Source organism: Crocuta crocuta, unplaced genomic scaffold (genome assembly GCF_008692635.1).
Source record: "Crocuta crocuta isolate KB4526 unplaced genomic scaffold, BGI_CrCroc_1.0 scaffold279, whole genome shotgun sequence".
Lineage (NCBI taxonomy): Eukaryota > Metazoa > Chordata > Mammalia > Carnivora > Hyaenidae > Crocuta > Crocuta crocuta.
The window spans coordinates 5286953-5309488 of record NW_027551570.1 but is presented as its reverse complement, the minus strand read 5'-3'; the positions used below and the strand labels follow the sequence as shown (position 1 = coordinate 5309488).

General features: G+C 41.9%; 1 protein-coding gene across 2 annotated transcripts in view; it reads right to left on the bottom strand.

Moving 5' to 3' along the window:
- Positions 1 to 22536, bottom strand: part of RFTN1 (raftlin, lipid raft linker 1) — a 201176-nt gene that overhangs the window by 117330 nt on the left and 61310 nt on the right. For both annotated transcript variants that reach the window (XM_077750905.1, XM_077750904.1), the window contains exon 3: positions 4524 to 4710. In XM_077750905.1, coding sequence (XP_077607031.1) covers positions 4524 to 4710 — 187 coding nt within the window. The remainder of the gene's footprint in view (positions 1 to 4523; positions 4711 to 22536) is intronic.

Genomic DNA, 22536 nt, shown 5'->3' with positions numbered 1-22536 from the left:
GATCATGACCTGAGCTGAAACCAAGAGTTGGACACTCAACTGACTGAGCCATGTAGGTGCCCCCTATTTTCTCAGTTAAATCGCAGGTATCTGGAAGGCAAGCTCCACGTCCAGTTGAACTGTGCACCCTCTACCTCCCCACCAAGTAGAGCTCCTAGGAAAAAACCTCACAAAGAATACAAATTCAGTAAGTGTTTGCCAATGAATGGAGGAGTGAGCGAGCGAGCGAGTGCAAGCTTGCATGGGTCTGTTCTTTTCCTTGGTCTTGCTGCAGATCCCAAAGGCCAGTTATTTTTTAAAAACATAATGTTCACCTTTCATACATATTAAGATTCATATCCAAGTTTCAAGTTGTCATCCCCTGGTAATTCTTGCAAATGAACTTGATCTGGACTGATGGTATTCTAAGAAGTTTACCTATAGCTCTTTCAAGATGGTTCACTTAGAAAATATTAACCAGGATTTACTTCCTCTTTGAGAGCTAAATCATTTCAGTTAACAGTGTCTGTAGGTGTCAGAACTTTGGCAGACTTTGTGAAAATATAATTTTCACGGTCTTTATTAAAGATTAATCATGTACTTCCTTTGTTTCATTTCTGCTACATAAACTCCCTACTGATACAGGAAAAGCGCCATTGGTTTTTGTTCGTTTGTTTATAGCACAAACAAGGGGGGAGGGGCAGAGAGAGAGGGAGACAGGGAATCCCAAGCAGGCCCTGGGCTGTCAGTAGAGCCTGAGCGGAGTTCAGTCTCACTAAACGAGAGATCATCACCTGAGGCGAAATCAGGAGTCTAGGGGACACTTAGCCAGTGGCTACCCAGGCACCTCCATTTGTTTGTTTTTAATAGTGTGGGGTCTTTTCTCAGGATGCAAATACACATGGTTCTTGTGTTTGCTATGAGAAAATGCCTGTCCTTTAAAATGATATCCTATAATGATTCTGCTTCTCATTCCCACTCCTCCCACCCAACACTAAGGGGGAATGGACGTGGGGGAAATTCTCTGTCATTTTTGCCAAGAGAATGGCAGATTACCATTCTCATTACCATGGCGTTAGCAATTTCCTTTAAAAAAAAAAAAAAAACCACGATGGGGTGCAGATGGGAGTAGCTTCAAAGATACTGCACAGTTATCCAAGGAATTTCTTTCTCTGAATCTGCTTATTAAGAACCTGGAATGTTCCTTAAAGTCATCCAGGCAGGTGGTCCAGGCACTGTAGACCAGAGCGAACTCAAACCTAAGGAGAATGCCATCTTCTCTTACTTAAAAACCCTCATGCACACCCGTGTCTCATTCTTCTTAATAGCTTGACCCATNAAAAAAAAAAAAAAAAAAAAACCCAGTCAAACACTTCAGCTCTACCACTGGCTGATAATGGACTATTCCCTAAAGTGAGGGTTCTTCATCTTTAAGGGGAGCTCTCTCACCCACCTCATCTGATCAGATAATTGAGAGTTAGTTCAGGCCTTGCAAATCATTTAGTATCAGAAAAATCTACGAATGTGCCCATGAAGCTATAGCACTTACTAGCAGCCAGGTGCAGCATAGAGCACAGGCCCTCCAACCACTAGCATGTTCCTTCTCATCTTTCCTGGGACTCAAAACTCTCCCTGGCAGGGAAGGGGCAATCCCCCGGAGTGCACGTGAGTGCCAGGCGTGGAGTTGGGCAAGAATTAGTCAGGTCCTCTAACCCTTGCTATGCTAAGTGTGATCCATGGACCAGCAGCATTGGGATCATCTAGGAATGTGTTAGAAACACAGTTAGGGGCACCTGGGTGGCTCAGTCGGTTAAGAGTCCGACTTTGGCTTAGGTCATGATCTCATGGTTTGGTAGTTTGAGCCCCACGACAGGCTCTGTGCTGACAGCTCAGAGCCTGGGGCCTGCTTCAGATTCTGTGTCTCCCTCTCTCTGTCCCTCCCTGGCTCACGTTCTCAAAAATAAACATTTAAAAAATAAAAGAAGAAGAAATACAGAGTCCCAGGCCTACCCCCAGACCTGCACTTGAACAATATTCCTGGAGATTCATAGAAGGCACATCAAAGTTTGAGAGGTGCTACTCCGTAGCAGGAAAAGAAAGCATATCTTCACATTTAGAGTCTAAATCATTTATGATGTGCTGACTTCATGGCAAATTGCTTACAGTGGAATTATACAAGAGGGATGCTCTTGTGACCCAACCAAAATGGACTTTCCCCTCCAAACATCAAGGCCAGTGACATGATGTAAGGAACAGAAACCTTGTGTATGTATGAATCCATTGTGTAACCTGGAAGGTACATGGGTGGGTTGATTTTATTTTGTTTCCTTTCTGAAATTCTGACTTCTTTGAGATTATTGAGTGGTAAAATGGAGGAAGGTGGAATAACAAAATTACTACCTCAGCTAAAAATCAAAGGTATCTTCCCCACTTTTTTCACAAAGAGGTTGTCCACAGGAATCCTGGGTGCCAGGGACACCTCAGGTACCTCACATCAGGGTTCAGGTCTGGGAGTCAGCCTGCCTGGGACCAGTCAGAGCTCTGCTTGCTGCCATTTGTGCGACCTTGACAAGGAAGTCAATGCCTGGGCCTCAGCTTCCTTACTTTAAAATGGAAATAAAAACTATCTATTCCAAAGGCTGCTTATGAGAATGAAATACGGTGAGCACTAAATACCAGGGACCTATAATAGGGACCTATAATAATCAGGCATGTCCTATGAGTCGGTGGAACATAAAACCACTACGGCTCTCAGAACAATTCCCTCTTGTGATTGGCCCGGGTATACAGCAAACTGACATCAAGAAACCAATATTCAAAAAAGATAGACTTGAGAAATGCTTTACTCTACAAAAACCATGGTAATTCTGGACATTAGCAAACGTGTCCGCCGTCTCTCACTTCAAGTTCTCATGCATGTTGACTCCGACTAAGAGCCCGGAACTTGATTAGCCATGAAGAAATGGCCTCTACTGGCCAGGAAGGAGGAGCCCATCTGAGTCACTCAGCTCTCCACCTCCCAGCTGGCCTTGGTGAGCTCACTATGCACTCTCTCTTTTTAAACTATAGCACATGTTGTCATTCCTCCCAGGACAGTTGGCTGAAGGACAGGTCTGATTCCTCTTACCAGGCTTTCTTTCAAAATGAAGCATAGAAACAGCATGTTTACTATCTCACCTTTGTTGTTTAGAAAAAAAAAAAAGTCACTTAAATTAATACTGCTCCTTCTGAGAAACCAACCTCAACCTCTCTTTGCTTAATTAGATCCAATAAAGATATAAGAATAAGTATTCAGCTGGGTAAGCCATACTGAAAAACAGCCTCGAAGCCTTGAAAATCAAAATGAAGACCAAATTAATCATAACAGTTGATTCAAGCGGGTTTTGTTTCTCCTCCCTAGTGACTGACAGAATTTACGGTAAGTTTAAAATATCCAATATCTCTACAGTTTGGAGGAAGATAGGAAGTTTGTATAGAGCCTTAAAAAAAATAGTGTTGGGGCACCTGGGTAGCTCAGTTGGTTTCAGCTCAGGTCGTGATCTCGTGATCTTGTGGCTTCATGGTTTGAGCCCTGAGACAGGCTCTGTGCTGACAGCATGGAGCCTGCTTGGGATTCTCCCTCTCTCTCTCTGCCCCTCCCCCACTCACGCTGTCTCTGCCTCTCAAAATAAATAAATAAATATTTAAATAAACTTTATTTTTTTTTAACTAATTTATTTTTGAGAGAGAGACAGAGAGACTACGCAGGGGGAGAGCAGAGAGAGAGAGGGAGAGAGAGAGAATCTGAAGCAGGCTCCACACTATTAGCACAGAGCCTGATGTGGGGCTGGAATTCACAAACCATGAGATCATGACCTGAGCCAAAACCAACAGTCAGACACTGAATAGACAATCCCCCAGGAGCCCCTATAAGTAAATAAACTTTTAGAAAAAAAATACTGTGCTTTGTAGCCACATGTTTGAGATTAACAGTAGGATGTTTTTACCAGCTGCATCGTGCTGGGAGTACAGCTCTTCAGAGGAGGCATTTTTCTTTTTAAAAAAATTTTTTTTAACGTTTATTTATTTTTGAGACAGAGAGAGACAGAGCCCAAGCTGGGGAGGGGCAGAGAGAGAGGGAGACACAGAATCTGAAACAGGCGCCAGGCTCTGAGCTGTCAGCACAGAGCTCAATGCGGGGCTCGAACCCATGGACCATGAAATCATGACCTGAGCTGAAGTTGGACGCTTAACCGACTGAGCCACCCAGGCGCCCCAGAGGACGCATTTTTCTAGTGGAGTGTAATCCGATAAATTAAAGGAGGGACAGGAGGTGACATGAACTCTCTACTCGTGCAGTCGGGTGTGGACAGTCACAGGACACTATGAAACTCCTCTCTGGTTGTCTAACACTTTACCTTACCTGTCAGACAGCAGAGGCCCTTGAGAACCCCATGCAAATTTCAAATATAGTCTCCACCCCTCGTCTTTTCACTTTCCCTCCTCCATTCAACACACATCAGCCTCGTAATGCTAAGCTAACCACTGACCCTCAGAGGACTTACCTCTCAGTTTTCTTGATCAGGATGGCCCTGAAGATGTGCTCAAGGGGTGTTTTCTCCCGCTCGTGGGTCGGCTGCACGAAGGGGTGCAGGGCCACCAGTGAGAAGCCTTGCTGATACAGTTCCAGAAGCTGGGCAGGCAGGTCGTGCAGGGAGGCCAGCCTCACCGCCGAGGACCGCGGGAGCTCCGCTGCAGGTGGAGAGAGGAGAGGGTCATTGGGGACCCATGGCAGCAAAGCTGCCCGCCCTCCCCCACCCAAGTCCCTCTCCCATTGCCCTTGCAGACCCCTGGGTCACCTCTTGCTAGGAACAGTTTATTCCTGTCTTAACTACTGCCTTCAAAGAGAACTTAATGCAGATTATTTTCCAACTCTTCCCAAGGTATTGCTAACTGAATGTCTTTTTTTTTATTTTTATTTTTTTTTAATTTTATTTCTAGGAGAGAGAGAGAAAGACAGCGTGAGCAGGGGAGGGTCAGAGAGAGAGGGAGATACAGACTCTGAAATAGGCTCCAGGCTCTGAGCTGGCAGTCAGCACAGAGCCCGACACAGGGCTCGAACCCACGAACCGCGAGATCATGACCTAAGCGAAAGTCGGACGCTTAACCGACTAAGCCACCCAGGCGCCCCTTTTAATTGAATGTCTTAAACCGAGAGGTCAGTCTTCTCAGAGGTCACATTGGAAGAGTCATTTCCACCTCCTTCAAAAACACAAAAAAAAAANAAAAGAAAAGAAAAAAGAAAAGAAAAGAAAAGAAAGGAAAAAAGAAAAGAAAGAGAAGGAGGAAGAGGAAAAAATGAAACTGCATGGAAATATAAAATTTCTGGGAGGTAAAAAGCAGCATTAACGAAGTGAGAAGACAAACTAGAATAAAATCTGTCACACATAAGATAAAGGGGTAATTTCTTTAATTTGTCAAGAAACCACTGAAAGAAAGAAAGAGAGAAAGAAAGAGAGAGAGAGAGAGGAGGGGGGAAAGAAGGAAAGAAGGAAGCAAGGAAGGAAGGAAGGAGGAAAAAGGAAAAAATATGAACAGGCAATTGCCTAAAAAACACAAAAAGCTAGTCAATATTTAAAAAACACATTAACTCAACATTAGAACTATGAATATCAAAACAAGTATTTTTCACCTATTGAATTATTTTAAGATTTGGATTTAAAACAATTTTTTGAGAAGGACAGATAAGATTCAAAAATCAAAAGCTGTAGGCATATGCACAATTAGAAGTATACATCCCAGCCCTGTCCCCCTTCAGGTTTTCTCCCTAAAGGCAATCAGTATTATCCATTTTTTGTATATAGGTTAATAATTGCTGAATTCATACACAAGTTAAAAAAAAAGTCTGTATGTCTCCTCTTTTGATCCAAATGGTAGCAGAGTGTTACACATCTGGTCTTTTATTAATTTTCATCAAGTGTCAGTGTACTTTGCTTAGAAACCATTCAGTAGCAGCACACAGAACTCTTCCTCACTTCCATTACAGATGAACAGTGTCCCTTTATATGATGTGCCATAGATTATGCAAACTTTTGCTTTTATAAGTGATGCTGATGCAAATATCACTCCTACGTAATTTCACATGTGTGCATCATTATACCTAGGAATTCCATACCTAGGAATTTGCTGGACCAAAGATAAGCTGTTGTAATTTTCTCAGATATTGCCAGATTTCTTCCACAGAGTAACATGGATTTACTCACTCACCAGTGATGTACAAAGGTATTTCTTTTTCCATGCCCTGGAAAAATCTCATAGTGAAAAAGTGATCCCTGTGGTGGTAATCTGTATTTCTCTTATTATGTAACTTGTATTTCTTTTTTTTTTTTTTTTTTACTGAACATGTCACGTTTAAATACTATCTGTGTTGCCTTTTCTGTTACCCGTAAACTTTGCCCTAGTTTTCGACTGGGTTATTGGTTCTTTTTTTCACAGGTTTGTAGAAACCCTTTATATATTAGGAAATTTAGTTCTTATTTGTGATACCAATTGCAAATATTGGTCCCCAATTTATTGTCTGTCTTTTTTGGCTTTGCATAAAGTGGGTTTGCCATGAAGAATTTTTTTTTTTTTATGAAGTTGAATTTCTCAATCCTGTCTTCAATGACTTCTGAGTTTTGTATCAGAGCACAGAGATCTGGGATTTTAAAATAATTCTCCAGCTACTGTATATTTCATTTTTTGGATATGAATCTTTGATCCAGTTTGGAATTTATGCAGTATAAATTCAACATTCCACCTCCCCAGGTTTATCCATTTTTCTTAGATGCCACATTTATCATATATTATATTCCTGAGTATATTTAAGTTAATGATTGTGATCCATTTATCTATTTTAACCATTTTAGTTTAATGTTATGTTTTAATATCTGGTCAGGCTGTTTCTTGAAACTTCTTATCTTCCTGTTTAGTTTCTGAATCTTCTTGTCTGTTATTTTTCCCCCCAAATCATCTTTTAAATCAGCTCATCAAATCTTCCTTTCAAAAACAAACAAAAAAACCCCCTCCTAGTGATATTATTATTGGATCATGTTCAAATTATAGTTTAACTGAAGGATAATGGATATTTTCATCATATTACAAGTTCCCATCCAAGAACAAGGCATAATTTTTGTTTGTTCAAGACTTCTTTGGGGTCCTTTGGGCCCTTATTAAAGTTTTCTTTACATAGATATTGTATATTTATGAAGTTTGTTTCTACTAATACTATTGCTATTGCAATAACAGAACTTTTTTTCTTTTTACTTCCATGTTATCCTTTGTGGGCAAGAATGCTGGAGAAACAGGCAAACTCATCATGGTTGATTGGGTAAACTTTTTTGGGGGGGGATACGATGCTTGCCTTCCAACCTAAAAGTACACACACTCTTTGTCCAACAACCCTGCCGCAAGATATTGGGCCTATGGCTGGACTCCTAGATGGTTTTCAAGCTATATGGACAAAGATACTCACTACAGATTTGTTCGTATAGCAAAAACCTGGAACCAAGTAGTTCTTCATTGGAGGGCTGACTACACAAACACTGGGACACCCAGTGACAAATCCTATGGGCCGTTTAACAGGATTAAGGTAAATCTGTTATGTGCTGATGGCAATGTGTCCGAGATAAATTACTAAGTTAAGAGACAAGGTGTCTAACAGTGTTTATCATATGCTAGTCTTGTATAAAAATAATTAGATAATCTTCCTTAGAATAAAATTTTTTTCTGAAATACAATCACAAAAATATGAACACTGGAGAAAGGGGCTGAGGTATAGAGGGAAGGATGGAAAGATGGCTTTTACTTTCTTTTGTACTTGCAGTAGGTATTACTGCCATCCATTAGGGTCATCAGGTGGAGGGTTTATGAAACACATTTTTCTGATTTAGATGTAAAAACATGATCTAAAAGTTTTATTATGTACTTTTAAAACTAATGTGTTATTTTAAAACACAAACTTAAAAACAAATCTAGAGGTACTTAAGAACACTACTTAACATCAGCCACTGTAGCTCTCATTTCCATACATCATGCAAGAAATTTACAGGAAAAAAAATCTATAGCAATGATTCACTCTAAAGCAATGCCCAGCATCCTGGGGACATCTCCATTAATAACAGTGACAAAGAGAAGATTGGCCAGGAAAGCAGAAAAGTATGCCATCTTTTCCCTTGAAGGGTACATTCTGGATATGCTGCTTGACAAAGATCTAAAGACAAGTCTGGGAAGGAATGCTCAGCCCCTCCAAATGCCCACACACAGAAACCTATCAAGTATCTTCTTGGACCTGGGGAAGGGGACCCCTCCCCTAGACTCCTGCTCTAAAGTGTGCTCCTTGATCCGCCAGCAGCTGCACAGAGGAGCACACTAGAAATGGAGACTTTGGGGCCCCGCCTCAGAGTTGCCGAATCGAGAGTCTGAGTGATCTACACCTTCCCAAGCCCTCTAAGAGACTCTGAGGCTGAGAACTTCTCTCCAGAGGGTTCCTTTGGCCCTCCTCCAACCACTCTCCTCTTCAAGGGCAAGGAAACCATGGACCTAAGGACAGGCACCCACCTGTGTCATCCATGGCCCAACTTCCCATCATCAAGACCCTGGAATTCTCTGCCCTTACAGCCTGGGGCCCACTTTGGGGGCCTGGACAGTCGTCTTCTCCAATCTGCAGCAAGGGTGGATGGTGCCCACATGTATGCATCCCCAGGCCCAAGGGGGCACAGGGTGACATACCCTCTGGGGAGACACTGCCACAGCTGCAAAATTTAGGGGGCGCCAAAAACTCAATAAGCAAGATCAATAAAAATTTAATGCAATATGTTAAAAAGTGAAAATTAATGCAAGAAGTCTGCAACAAACAAAATATCTAAAATTTTAATAAAGATAGGATCAGTATTACTGATTTTTCCTTTTGCATCAAGCTCCAGCATGGCTCAATACTGCACTGTTACTGATCTTGTCTTTTTAAAAACTGTTGCCTCTCGGGGCACCTGGGTGGTTCAGTCAGTTAAGTGTCTGACTTCAACTGAGGTCATGAACTCGTGATTCGGGAGTTTGAGCCCCACGTCCGGCTCTGTGCTGACAGCTCAGAGCCTGGAGCCTGCTTCAGATTCTGGGTCTCCCTCTCTCTCTACCCCTCCCCCACTCACACTCTGTCTCTGCCTCTGCGTCTCTCAAAAATAAATAAACATTAAAAAAATTTTTTTAGATAAAAATTGTTCCCTCCTACACCTCACCCTAGTGCTGCCTCGAGTCCAACATGTCTTATACTTTATCATCCTGGGCCCTGCAAGTGACAGGAGCCGGCTGTTATGGAGGGTGTCAAGGGAAGGGGGGGCAGGTTTCTTCTGCTGTCAAGAGATTACAAAGCAACGGAACTGAACGAGCATAACAGTGTGTGACATCAATGCTTGTGGTTTCATTTGCAAAACTGAATGGACTTTTGGTGGGAGGGCAAGCCCTGTGGGAGGGTAACTTCACACCGTTGCTCAAACCCAAAAACACTAGGTAGCATTAAGCTGCCCTCCTCTTTCATAAGAGGAGTATACGAAGTGCATCTGTGAGTCAAGCAACATGAGACCTCCCACTCAGCCAGGCGTTTTGTGAATGTGCCAAGTATTTCAAACTCTTACGGCTATAATAAAATAAGCCTCTACTAAGATTCTGATAATTTATATATTTGTTCCCCCTTATATATCACACTGTAATAAAAAGAAATAAAAGCAGTCCGTATGTTTAGAAGATTTGGGATTCTAGTTAACATTCCTCCCTGGCAATAATCCTGGGCATGTGAACATGCGGCTTCCTTGTTTAAAATGGAGATAATAACATCATACGGCGACTGTAAGAATCAAATGGGATGATGTGTGTGTGATCGATAAAGCTCCAAACTATCATTCCCAGTGGTACTGGCAGTGGTGGATCGAGAGCTGGTCAGGGATACAGGTCAGCTGAGGCTGGTGACGACAATTCGGTGCTGGGCCACTAAATCGTTCCCCATTCCACCCACACCCCTTACCCTCCAGGCTTGCAAATCAGTGCACTCAAGACATCAGCCTATCAACCACTTTACAGTTAAATGCTTCCTGAATAAAACATAATGCCTTTAAAATTTTTATCTTAAAATCTAAAGATATATCGCTTGTCAAAACTCAGCAATTTTATGGCTTTAATTTGTGGTATGCATGCTGTCAAAATAAGTTTAGCTTCATGGTTAAAAAACAAATAAAAATTAATCTCAACAATCTCATTGCAATAAAATAAAACCAGGCTCTTATTGTAAATATGATTAAAGGCCTTAATTTCTTGTTTCTGTTTGAACCTTAACATTCAGAAAAACCCTAATTCTTATAAACTGACCAATCTCCCACTATTATTACTAGAAAAAAAAAGGAAGGAATGATTTCTCTGTTTGGATGGACATACCAATTGCAGCTTCTTGGTCTCTTTCTCACCCCACCCACCAGGAGAGCCTCTCCATTATTTTTGTTTTGTAAGATTTGCCTGATTTCATTTACAAATTATGTAACCTTGGACAAGTCATATAACTCCCACCCCATCTCTTGGGTCCGTTGTTTATAAAATGAAGACTTTGGATAGGCAATTCTGAAAGGAGCTTCCAGCTTTAAAATGGAATGATTTCATTATTTCAGTTTGAAGAGTAATGTATTAGTTCCTAATTAAAAAGTGATACTGGATAATATAATAAATGTCTACAATGCTAACTGAAAGAGTTCCCCTAACCTAGAGCCAAAAGGTGAATAAGGAATAACCACACGTGCAGGTAGGTGGAGAGATGGGTAGAGAGGCAAGAAAATAATCTGTTGCCACTATGACTGAATAAAAATCACTGGGGGCGCCTGGGCGCCTCAGTCGGTTAAGCATCTGACTTCGGCTCAGGTCATGATCTCAGTTTGTGGGTTTGAGCCCTGTGTCCAGCTCTGTGCTGAGAGCTAGCTCAGAGCCTGGAGCCTGCTTCGGATTCTGTATCTCCCTCTCTCTCTGACCCTCCCATGCTCATGCTGTTTCTCTCTTTCTCAAAAATAAAAACATTAAAAAAAATTTTTTTTAAATCACTGGTGTCTTTGAGGGTCCCAGCCTTCTGCCCCTCCCAGGGATTAGAAAGGATTCTGCCTGTTCTGACTGTCCCTGGGAGACGTTCAGGGGCATTCTAGGGAAGAGATGCCTCCACAGTCACAGAAGAGAAAGGGGGTATTCTAAGAAGTATCTCTGGGGACAATGGGTTCCCTTTTTCCTAGTGGAGAGCTACAAAGAAAACCGTCTCAGTGACCTGAAAGTACTTTGACTTCCTGGGCTGTCATTAGTCCACTCCAGGACTGAACTACATAAGCCACCTCATCGTAAATTAAAATTTCGAATTCTAAGCCTTCATATTCTGAAAAATGAGGGGCACCAGTAGTGCTTTCTTGGCCAATGTTGCTCCAATCTGAAGAAATGCCACCGTTAGGGCCCTATGTCCATGTGAAGATCATACTCTACTCTCTCTCCACTTTCCAATCTGTCAGTTCCAAAGTCTTTATCTACTGTGATCAGTCTGCAAACACGAGGACCAGACTTGACGCCCGTGTGCTCCCACTCAGGGAGCCGTGTCTTCATCCCACACAGGGATTTGGATCGTACTGCTGTACAAAGCCCAGTTCTCCTGGCTCTGACCTCCTGACCTGGTAGAGGACCTGGGGCAGATCACAAGGCCAGGGACCAGATGGATAAATTAAGTGAGAGACACAGCTATGGGAAGAACAATGGATATGGATGGATGCCCCAGGGGGCAGCAACGTGCGTCCTATCAGCCTGCTTATTATTGCCAATGGGAACATGGGCCCAATGGTGCCCAAACTTCTCTTTCTTACTTTCAAGAACTCAGAAATCTTGGTCCTCATAGAAACTCTCCTAATCTTTCGATCTGGCAAGTAATTCTCATTTTATTTCCAAGACCATGTGGCCCAAAGCCAAGACTTGGTAGGCTGCAGACTAGATGGGGCATCTGATAAATGTGGGGGGATTTACTACTCCTCTTACTCTCCTACTCCTTCCTATGCCCCAGCTAAGCACTGTCGAGGCGTGGTGTGAGCCTCAGTCACATACTGAAGGGCTTGTGATTCTGTTCATTCCCACATCACCACTGTTTATATCAGCCTTCAAGGATACACCTGCAGGTATTTGACGCAGCCCTCTATTTCCCAATTCTTCTCTCCTCCACACTGACGTAAAGATGAACAAATTGTTTAGAACCATATAATTTTTTTGGAACCATATAATTACATTTTGAATCCCTTGGAAATATCTTTTTTTCTCTCACTCAATTACCAATAGAGGCTCTTGATTAAAAAAAAAATCAAAATATATAAAGTACTGCCGGAAAGGTATTTTGGGCGACATGAGAGTCCCAAGGTCTTTGAGAATAAGCGTTTTGTTTTCCTTTCAGAAAATAACTCCATATAAATAAATAAACCATTATTCCAGGGCTTAAATAAAAAAAGGAATGAAAACGGGGGGGTGCAGGGGGGAACCTAATCCACAAAACCACACATTTCTTAACACTCCTGGGATGAAGGAGATTTTGTTTTTGCTATGACTATGTTTTGTTTAGAAAAACATTCCACAGCCCCACTTATTCCCCGGACACGAAGCCCTGCAGACATCTGCAGAAGAGCCAGAGGGATGGCTTTGCTCCTTCAAACTTTATTGCTGGGAGAGTGCCAGGCTCCAAGGCAGGAACAAAACCACCGGCATAGAGGGAGCAGCCCCGTACTTCTCTCCACTGTACAGCAGGCAACGCGCACTGAACTGCAATAGCTCCTATTATTTTGCTCAGCAATCATTTGTGACTTTAACCTAATTATTCAAAGTCCGACTCTGCTTTTCTAATTACATCTGCTAATGGATCTGTCAATACCAAAGAGCGAAACACAAGAGAACGACACCATCTCCCTCGGGTAATTTCCCTCACAGGTAAAGCTGATAATGACACTGTTCAACCAAATCTCTCCCTCTTTTTTCTTTTCTTTTTTTTTTTTTTTTTTTTTTTTTAAGTTCCTTGAAGGCCATTATTTCTATAACATCACTCTGCCTGGGCTTTGCAGTAGATCCAATTTAGCAAAACACTAAAATCAATCATTTCTCAAATTCAGGGGGTTTTTTTTGTATACGTAAAGAATAGGAATTCAATTTTTTAAGTAATGTGTGCAGCCCAAAGTCTTCTGTGTCATTTCAAAATCTGTAGAATAAGTTACAAGTTTCATTTTAAGGCTTTCCAAATTCAGATTTCTGTCACTGTCTTATCACATAAATACATGTTTCTAAGACTTAAGAAAAAATAAAACACAGCCAGGCTAAAGAGACCACACCATTAAAACACTATTTATTCTTTTTTTTTCTTAATTGAAGTGAAATTCACATAACATAAAAGCAACCATTTTAAAGTGAACAATTCAGTGACATTTAGTACATTCATAACCATCTGTTAGACGGTTCATGTACAACCATCGCCTCTATTTCTAAAACCTTTTCCTTACCCCGAAAGGAAACCCCATACCCGGTAAGCACTTCCCCATTCCCCTCTCCCTGTGGCCTCTGGCAACCACCAATCAGCTTTCATAAAACACAGTTCTTAACACCTTATCTAAATCATGAATAAAGTCAAGGGGAAAATCTCAGTATGACTAAAAGCACTTTTTTAAGCTTATTTAAACCTAGGATTCTACAGGTCAATCAAGGAGAAGTTGGCCAAGCAACAGGTGTCTCATCAAATGAGTTCTTAAGCTGCATGCCACCAGACCACAATGACTGTGAAGCATCAGGCTGTCAGACTGCTGTCACCAGAGGGGTGTGTGCGTGTTATGTCTGTGTATGTGTGCACATGTGTGTGTGTCTGTGTGTGTGTGAAGGGAAGGGTGGAGGGAGAGGGGGAGATCAAGTTGTTACTGGTTTGCTTGTCATTTCAAAGGGTCACACGCAGTCACTGAATGACACACATACAACATCACACTGTAATAAATTCAGTGTCTAGGACTTTGTAAGGGGAGTGCTAAATAATTCCTATTGATTGTACCCATTAATCCACCCCAAAAGACGGCATTCCTGCTCATCTCACTGGTCCATTTTGTCAGGGGAGACACAGGCTAAGATTCATCAAGAAAGCTTTTCCAGCAACACCAAGCCTCAAGCTGCTTAGATTTCACAGTGGGGTATTCAAATATTAAAAGCAACTGGCTAGCAACTGAAGTTGGAGTATTAATAAAATATATCACACACTTGAAAATACTTTTTAGAGTGAAGGGAAGATGCAAAGGATCACCAAGTCTTCAGAATTCCTATTCAAACTGGCCCACACCAAATCCAAGGAGAGCTTAGCATGAGGCAGAAGGGAAGCTACTTGTCAATACTGTATGCCATTTTCCTAATTGAGCACGATATCATGAGAGCTGACACTCTGGGTAGTTCTCTTTGATTCTGAGAGCACAATAAACTGATTGCATCCAAGACCAGCCACTAATGAATATGTACAAACAATATGGAAATGAAACTGTTTAGAATGTAAATGGGACTCTATATGGATTTCTATGACAAAGTCTGAAGACTCTGTATAAAAGTAATCAGTACTGAAAATATAACACCACTGTGGCCAAGTTCTCAGAGAAGGCATATCAGAAAAATGATGCATCTTTGCAAGGAGCTGTGGGGAATCTCAGTTTCAACTAAGAAGCGTGATTGCTCTGATAGTTTCTCATTCAGGTATGTTGAAAGCCAAGAAGCTAAAGCAAAGGAGCGCCTTACATGGGTAGCATACTGAGCCGGCAAACATATTCTGATTCTGGCTCCTCACCCCCACACGTGGTCTCACCCATCCACCATGTGGGGCAGCCACATTAGAGGCAGGCACTCAATCGGCTCTTTCGGAACAAGAAGGGACATGGTGCAGTTTTCAAATCTGAAACAGCCAAGGGCCAGTTTAATTCCTTCCCTACATGCACATGATGAAATCTATCAACAGTAGAATGGCTGAATGAATACACTATGGCTCATCCAATACTATAGATTATTAAGTAGCAATTTAAAAAATGAGTTGGATCCATACCTCTGACCTGGAGGAAAAATCAAAGGTTGATATGACAATGAAAGCAAAGGAAGTATATAAAAATTTCACTTCGCAGAGATGGCCAAATAATGACGGGACAAAGCCCGTGGTTATACACAAGAAGTGACTGGTTCTCTTAACCCCAAGCAAAACAAAACGGGAAAAAAAATTTCCCAAAAAGTATGGTGCCCCAAGGGTATGTGCACACTTCAGTCTGGCGTTAATGCAGGGCACAAGGGAATACTACTGTTTCTTTTTACCTTGAGTTATTATCACAAGGGTCTCAACTCTATAATAGAGTTTCACACTGGTGTATCAATAAAGTCTTTACTTAGGAGAATTTTTTAAAATTTCCGAATAAGTAATATAAAAAATATATATAAAATAACGCACTACAGAAAGTGTTGGAAAGCACAGAAATTCCCCATGCGCAGGAATAGTTTCAAGATCTTATGACAAGAATAAATTCTACCCCCTGTGGACTTTGTACAACTCCTACCCACAAAGGAAATCAACTTATTGGTTCAAAGGCACTACCCCCAGACACACCGGCAAATTCACCTCAGCAGACTCTCCTATTCCACGCTGTATTGGAGCCATACCATATGTTAAGTGGCACAGTCACAAAAACATTCATAAGACTGACAAAAAGTTCCATATATTGGAAATCATTTTAATATATAATACTTATGCACATGACATCACAAACAATTCAACAAAACTCAAATGAGAATGGGACCAGACATTCTCTTACTCTAAAAAAAGGCTTCCACACCTGCATTTTCAGCTTTGCATGAACAATTACTGCGTTCATGCGCAAACTCCCAAATTGGTGCATGGAAATAGAAAATTGTACACACAAGTTGAGCAGCCCCGGGCTCCGCTAACCAATTTGCATGCAAAACTGTCATCAGCAATCTCTGGTTTATTTTCTGCCCATGGAAGAAATGGGGGTCTATGCTGCCTCAGGGGGCCAATTTTAAGAGGCATTTTGGTGCCCACTATAAAAATGGAGTCCTGAATAGTATCTGGGGTCTAGGCACACATGTGTGTCCCTCCAGCTGCCTTCTCACAGATTCCAGTGGAGGAAGAGCAAAGCTGGAGGGCGAGATCAAGTAGAATAGTTAGATGAGAGCGAATGGCCAAGGGAGGTTCTCCAGAATAATAAAACAGGGAAGAAATGTAAGGGGGGGAGTTTTTATTTACATCCAGAAAAATGTCATCAACAACAGCTGGCACAAGAGGGAAAGATGGATTTTTAACCAAGCAGGAGAAAGGATTTTCCTGACTTGCCGGTGAGAACTTATGGAAACAGACCACCAGGAAGTGTGGCCTTTGGGATCGCCAAAGAGGGTGTGATAGGCATCTATGTGCTTAGAAGGCATCTTCAGGTTTTCGCTAACATTTCCTCCTGCCCCTCTTCCCTTCACACATCACTACCGAGTGCCTGAAATGTGGTTAGTGTGAATGGAGATGTGTTCAAGTGTAAAACACACATGATTTCAAAGACTTCGCATGAAAAAAGGAATATAAAATATCTCCATAAAAATCTGTTACTGATTACATGTTGAAATGATAATATTTTGAATATACTGAGTTAAATAAAATATTGAAATTTACCTACTAATTACTAATGAATTTACCTATTTTGATTTTTTAATTTGAAATTTTTATTGGAAAACTTTAAATTACATCCATGGCCCATATTATATTTCTATTGGGCAGCCCTGTTCTAGAATCTTTTGTTTCAAATTAGACTCATTTTATTTCAGTCCAAAAAGCATTCTCCCTTCTCCACCTTTATTAAGGTGTCAGTTGAATTCAATACTAAGCATCCTTTAGCTCCACTTATGAATAAGGTCACTTCTTTTCCCAAAATAAGCCTGTAACACCAAGGAATGAGTAAGAGCTGCAAAAATATGCACAGTGTAGCATCAAATGGGTAATCTTCCTTCATGTATACTAAATCTTTTCTTTTTACTAGTTGTCGCTATTCCAAATTGGAGGAAGACACCAAAACTTGGTACTGCCTTCATGTTTGATGTTTCGGTCCCCAAGACCCTTAAATCCCTGCTCTTCGAGAATTTCTAGTAACACAGTCACACTTCCAAAGTGTCTACCTCTCTGCACCAAGTGGGTTCTCAACATTTTTCTGTCCCTACTCTTTCAGCAGATCACATGCCCTCCTGAGCCACCCCCCTTACCCCACACAGGAACTCCCAAGCAGAGAATCACTGCTCTGGCCAAACTGGAAGTAAGCGCCGGACGCCCCCAGCCGGCCAGCATCTCAGCTAAGATGATTCGGATCAGAAATCTCAATAGACAGTAGACCCTCCAGTCTGTTTTGCTGAGTCCCTGGAAATGCTTTGTACTGGATTTTCTGGATGATTTCTGTTACACTCCAGAGATGCAAATTATCCCTCATACCCCTAATAAACTCGTTTGTGTGGTCTTAACATTGGACTTAACAGAGCTGTCTCCCTTCCTGTGCTTCCTTGCCTGGTTTCACTGGGGGCTGGATGCGTGGCTTCAAGATACTCAGAATTCTCACATATCTTAAGAAGTATTATTTGCTATAACTGCAGTGCAGTTTGTCTTACTTCTAAATGATGCAAATCCTAATAGGCAAATAGAAAACAGAAATCTAGAATTGAATTATAGGGTAGAAAGCTGGTGATGTATCAAATCTGGCTAAGGCAAAAAGATGGATGGTGTGGGGGCCAAGGTTTCCTCTCTGGAGCCAAATTACTTGGGTTTATTTTCTATTTTATTATTATTTTTTAAATTGAAGTATAGTTGACACACAGTGTTATATTAGTTTCAGGTGTGCAACCTAGTGATTTGACAACTCTCTACATTATGCTGTGCTCACCACAAAACGCAGTGATCATCTGTCACCATACCGCTATTACAAGAGCATCGACGACATTCCCTGTGCTGTGCCTTTTATCCCCATGACATTCTCATTCCATAACTGGAAGCCTGTGTCTCCCTCTTCCCTTTACCCATTTCGCCCATCCCCCCAACAAATTATCTGGGTTTAAACTCTCAGTGCCACCCCTTAATAGCTTTATGACTTTAGGTGAGTCAAAAGCCATGATGGGCCTCAATTCTGGCTGTAGCATGTAAAAGTGATATTAACCACATCGACTGGCATGAGGCTTAAGTGGGATAATGCAGATAACGCAGTAGAACTGGACCTGGAATCTTTAACTCTTTTGTTTATGGGAATCACTAAAATCATTATTGGCAATATTATAATAACCCTAATCATCTCCCAGCTTGTTACCACGCATTACAGGTCTTCATGTCCACAAGTGGATCCTTATGTCTGAAACCATTCCAGCTGCACATCAGTATTCTTTAGTTTTCACATATGACTTTAATTTCTCAGCCTAAGCCACAGGCCTGAATTTTTTTTCTCCTGCAACCCTCTTCTAAATGCTGGTTTTAACTTCTATTGATTTCTTTTTTTTTTAATTTTTAATGTTTATTCATTTCCTGAGAGAGAGAGAGACAGTATGCAAGCAGGGAAGGGGCAGAGAAATAGAGGGAGCCACAGAATCCAAAGAAGGCTCCAGGCTCCAAGCTGTCAGCACAGAGCCCGATGTGAGGCTCGAACTCACAAGCTGTGAGACCATGACCTGAGCCTACGTCAGACTCTTGACTGAGCCACCCAGACGTCCCTAACTCCTACTGATTTCTTAATGTGAATTCAAATGGGTCTAGGACATCGGGACTCAGGAAAGTAAGTGAGGCAAAAAGCACGTTGAGAGCTCCTACTACCTCAGTGATTTGCACCACACGCTACCAGACTTCCGTGGTATCGCAGGATGAGGAAGGGGGGAGGGCACAGCTGTGATGGGACTGGAAGGTCTAGGGAGCCAGTTCTAGGAAATGGCACCATCTGTAAAAGTAACCAGAAACCAGAGGAAGGAGAGCAGAAGGTTCAAGTGAGATACATAAAACACACTCCAAAAGGAGCAAGTGAATAATAAAAGAGAGGATTGAGAAAAGAGGTGGAACAGTGGTGAGAACACATTTAGAGCCTTTGACACACAGCTCACTAGGAAAAGGCAGGTGACGGACGAGGGGATGGTCAAGAAGGCATCCAGCAGGAGGTGAGACAGGAATGCGTCATCACTGCCCTGACCACTCTCCATGTCTGTCTTGAATCCATCTCAAATTTGTAAAGTTAAACGTGCAAAGAGAAAATACTTTTTAAAATTTGATGTTTATTTTCTTGAGAGAGAGAGCGAGCGAGCATGAGTGGGGGAGCGGCAGAGAAAGAGGAAGACACAGGATCTGAAGCAGGCTCCAGGCTCTGAGCTAGCTGTCAGCACACAGCCCAGTGCAGGGCTCGAACTCATGGACAGAGAGATCACGACCTGAGCCGAAGTTGGATCCTTAACCCACTGAGCCACCCAGGCGCCTCAGCAGAAAATATTTCTTGAAGGAGGCATAAGGCCAGGGGTAATTCCAGTCCTGCACTTTCCTGCCTCACCCACACACCCTAAATTCCTCTCCTAGCCGCCACCAGCAAGGACTCCTACCCGAAATCCTCCTCCCACCTCAGGCCTGCTCTGCCTGCAACTCCACTCAGAAGCATTTGAGGCGTAGCATTTAAAATGAAAATAAAAAAATTTAAAAAGCCCTAAGAGTTGTCCTCAGCTACCACAGAGAAGGGGAGGCTGCACAGACAGTGACTGTCCACCCCCGATCATGTGCGGGTGGCAGCGACAGGGAGGGCCGGGTGAGGGCTGGGAGCGCAGAAACGTCACTGGAGGCAGGCTGCAGATGGGTCAGCGGCCCCCTGACAGCTTCTCGCCCGTCCTTCCCCCACGATCATCCTCTTCCCTTGTCGTGAAGTAGACTTTAAATACTACCTTTGAACTGCTTTTCTGAGAATCATGGTTTCAAAGGATTTCACAGCTGAAATAGCCCTTAAAGATGAGATAAGAGAAGTATTACAGAAGTCATGATGGTGATAACGACAGCTCGCACCCACTGAACGTAAGTTCTACAGAGATCGCTGTTTTTATGTGTGTTATGTGCTTCCTCATTTAATTCGCAAACCACCTATCACCTCCTTTTCAAGGATGAGAACTCTGGATCAGAGAGGCTGGGTACTTTCCTAAGGTTGCACAGCCAGTAAGTGGTGAACCAAAGACACAAATCCAATCATTCAGAACCTATGCCCTTAACTATGAAGTCTTCCTAATTACCTAAACCAGTCCATTCATTTTCATGGATTGTAAAGTGATGTCCACAGGGATTAAACAATTGTCCACAGGCTGTATAGCTAGCAGCAGAATCAGGACTATAAAAGACCCCGGACTCTCAATCCAGTGCTCTTTTCCATACCACAAAACTATGAGTGCAGGAGGATCAGAACAAAATAACTCCTCAATACCAACACACGTGGTCTCCTTGTTTCTGCACAACTATGCACCTCCACGACATTCATTCCTAAGATCAGTCAACTCTTTGGATCAGTGTTTTCCTTGAAAGGCTGATCACACATAGGTAAAGTCTTTCTTCAAAACATAATGTTTATTTCTTCAATATATTTGGTAGTATATTCTTGATTGGAAAAAAAAAATACAGCCATGAGCGTGTGCAACACATTTACTGCCACAGAATTCTATAATGGGAAAAGCAGAAAAGTAAAGATAGCTACATAGTGATTATAAATAACCATCATAAATCAGACTCACTTAATTTCAGGGTGACACAAGAAAATAAACAAAGCCAATGTTTAAAAGCAAATCCAATTTTCAAATTTAAATGTTAATAGTGATATTCAAAGACACTGATAAAGTGGGGGCCTATGTATTTCAGTTGGGCAAATGCAAATAACTTGTTATCAACCTTCTCCACGTCACTGGACTTCCTGCCCACAGTTCAGAGGTGGGAGACAGAGGACAAAAGTCAAGGGCAGATTAGCCGGGTGTCAGGACTGACCTCTACAATATCTGGTGTGCATTTCCCGTAGTTGTGGGGCGGGGAGGTGCCGCCATAACAGTGTTTCCTTGTTCACCCCTGTTCCCCCAATGTTAATCATTTTTAACGCTTTTCTAGAATCTCACGTTCGCACATCTTCACAGGCACAAGATTTGATAAATTGCCAGATTGTCCTACACCTGTTTTACCAATCCATGGAGTGAGACCATGCCTATTTCCCCACAGTACTAATCCAGCTGGTGAAAAATGATACTGTTGTTTTATCCTGAGTTTCTATAATTAGTAGTCAGGTAAGAATATTTTTATACATGATACATACATATAGATTTATTTCTTACTCTTCAGCTGAGATCCCATTTGTCCATTTTTCCATAATGCAACTTATCTTTTTTCTCACTGATTTATAGTACAATTTTCTACTAGATGGGTATGAGTCCTTAATCTGTTACATATATTGCGATTTTGTTTTTCTTTCACGATGTAGTGGCCCCTTCTCTGCAGGGGATACATTCCAAAACCCCCAGGGGATGTGTGAAACCATGGAGTGTACCCAACGCTAGATATACTATGTTTTTCCTGTACATACACACATACCTAAAGTTTAATTTATAAACTCAGCACAGAGATTCACAACAATAACTGTTAATAAAATATGATAATTATAATAATCTACTATAGTAAAAGTTATATGACTGTGGTCTCTCTCTCTCAAAATATCTTATCATTCTGTACCCACCCTTCTCCTTTCTGTGATGATGAGAGGTGATAAACAGTCCTCGTGATGAGTTGGAGTGAGATGCAGGACGCAGGCACTGTGATGTAATGTTAGGCTACTACTGACTGTTGGATGATACGTCAGAAGGAGGACCATCTACTTCTGGACCGCAGGTAACTCTGAGCAAACCGTGGATAAGGGAGGACTACTGTCCATAAAAGTTGTAAAGTTGCATGTTAGTCACCACTTCCGAAACTTCAAAGGCCTCTGGGTTACACAGAATATTTAGAAAGGAGTGCACTTTACATTTACATCGATCTTCACATTGAAAACTCCTTCCAAGGGGCGCCTGGGTGGCTCAGTCGGTTAAGCGTCCGACTTTGGCTCAAGTCATGGTCTCACACTTTGTGAGTTCGAGCCCCGCGTCAGGCTCTGTGCTGACAGCCTGGAGCCTGGAGCCTGCCTCAGATTCTGTGTCTCCCTCTCTCTCTGCTCCTCCCCTGCTCATGTTCTGTCTCTCTCAAAAATAAATATACATTAAAAATTTTAAAAAAGAAAGCTTCTTCAAAAAAATATTTTTAAATAGGAAAAAAAAGAAAAAGAAAAAAGAGAAAACTCCCTCTATAATTAAAAATGATATCACTGACCCCTAAGATAAACAAATGCTCTGAACTAGGTATTCAACTATGACGGCAGGTCATGGTTGGCTTCTAGAACAGTCCTGGTGAGCTGGCTGTGCACATGTGCTGAGGGCCAGGAACACAGT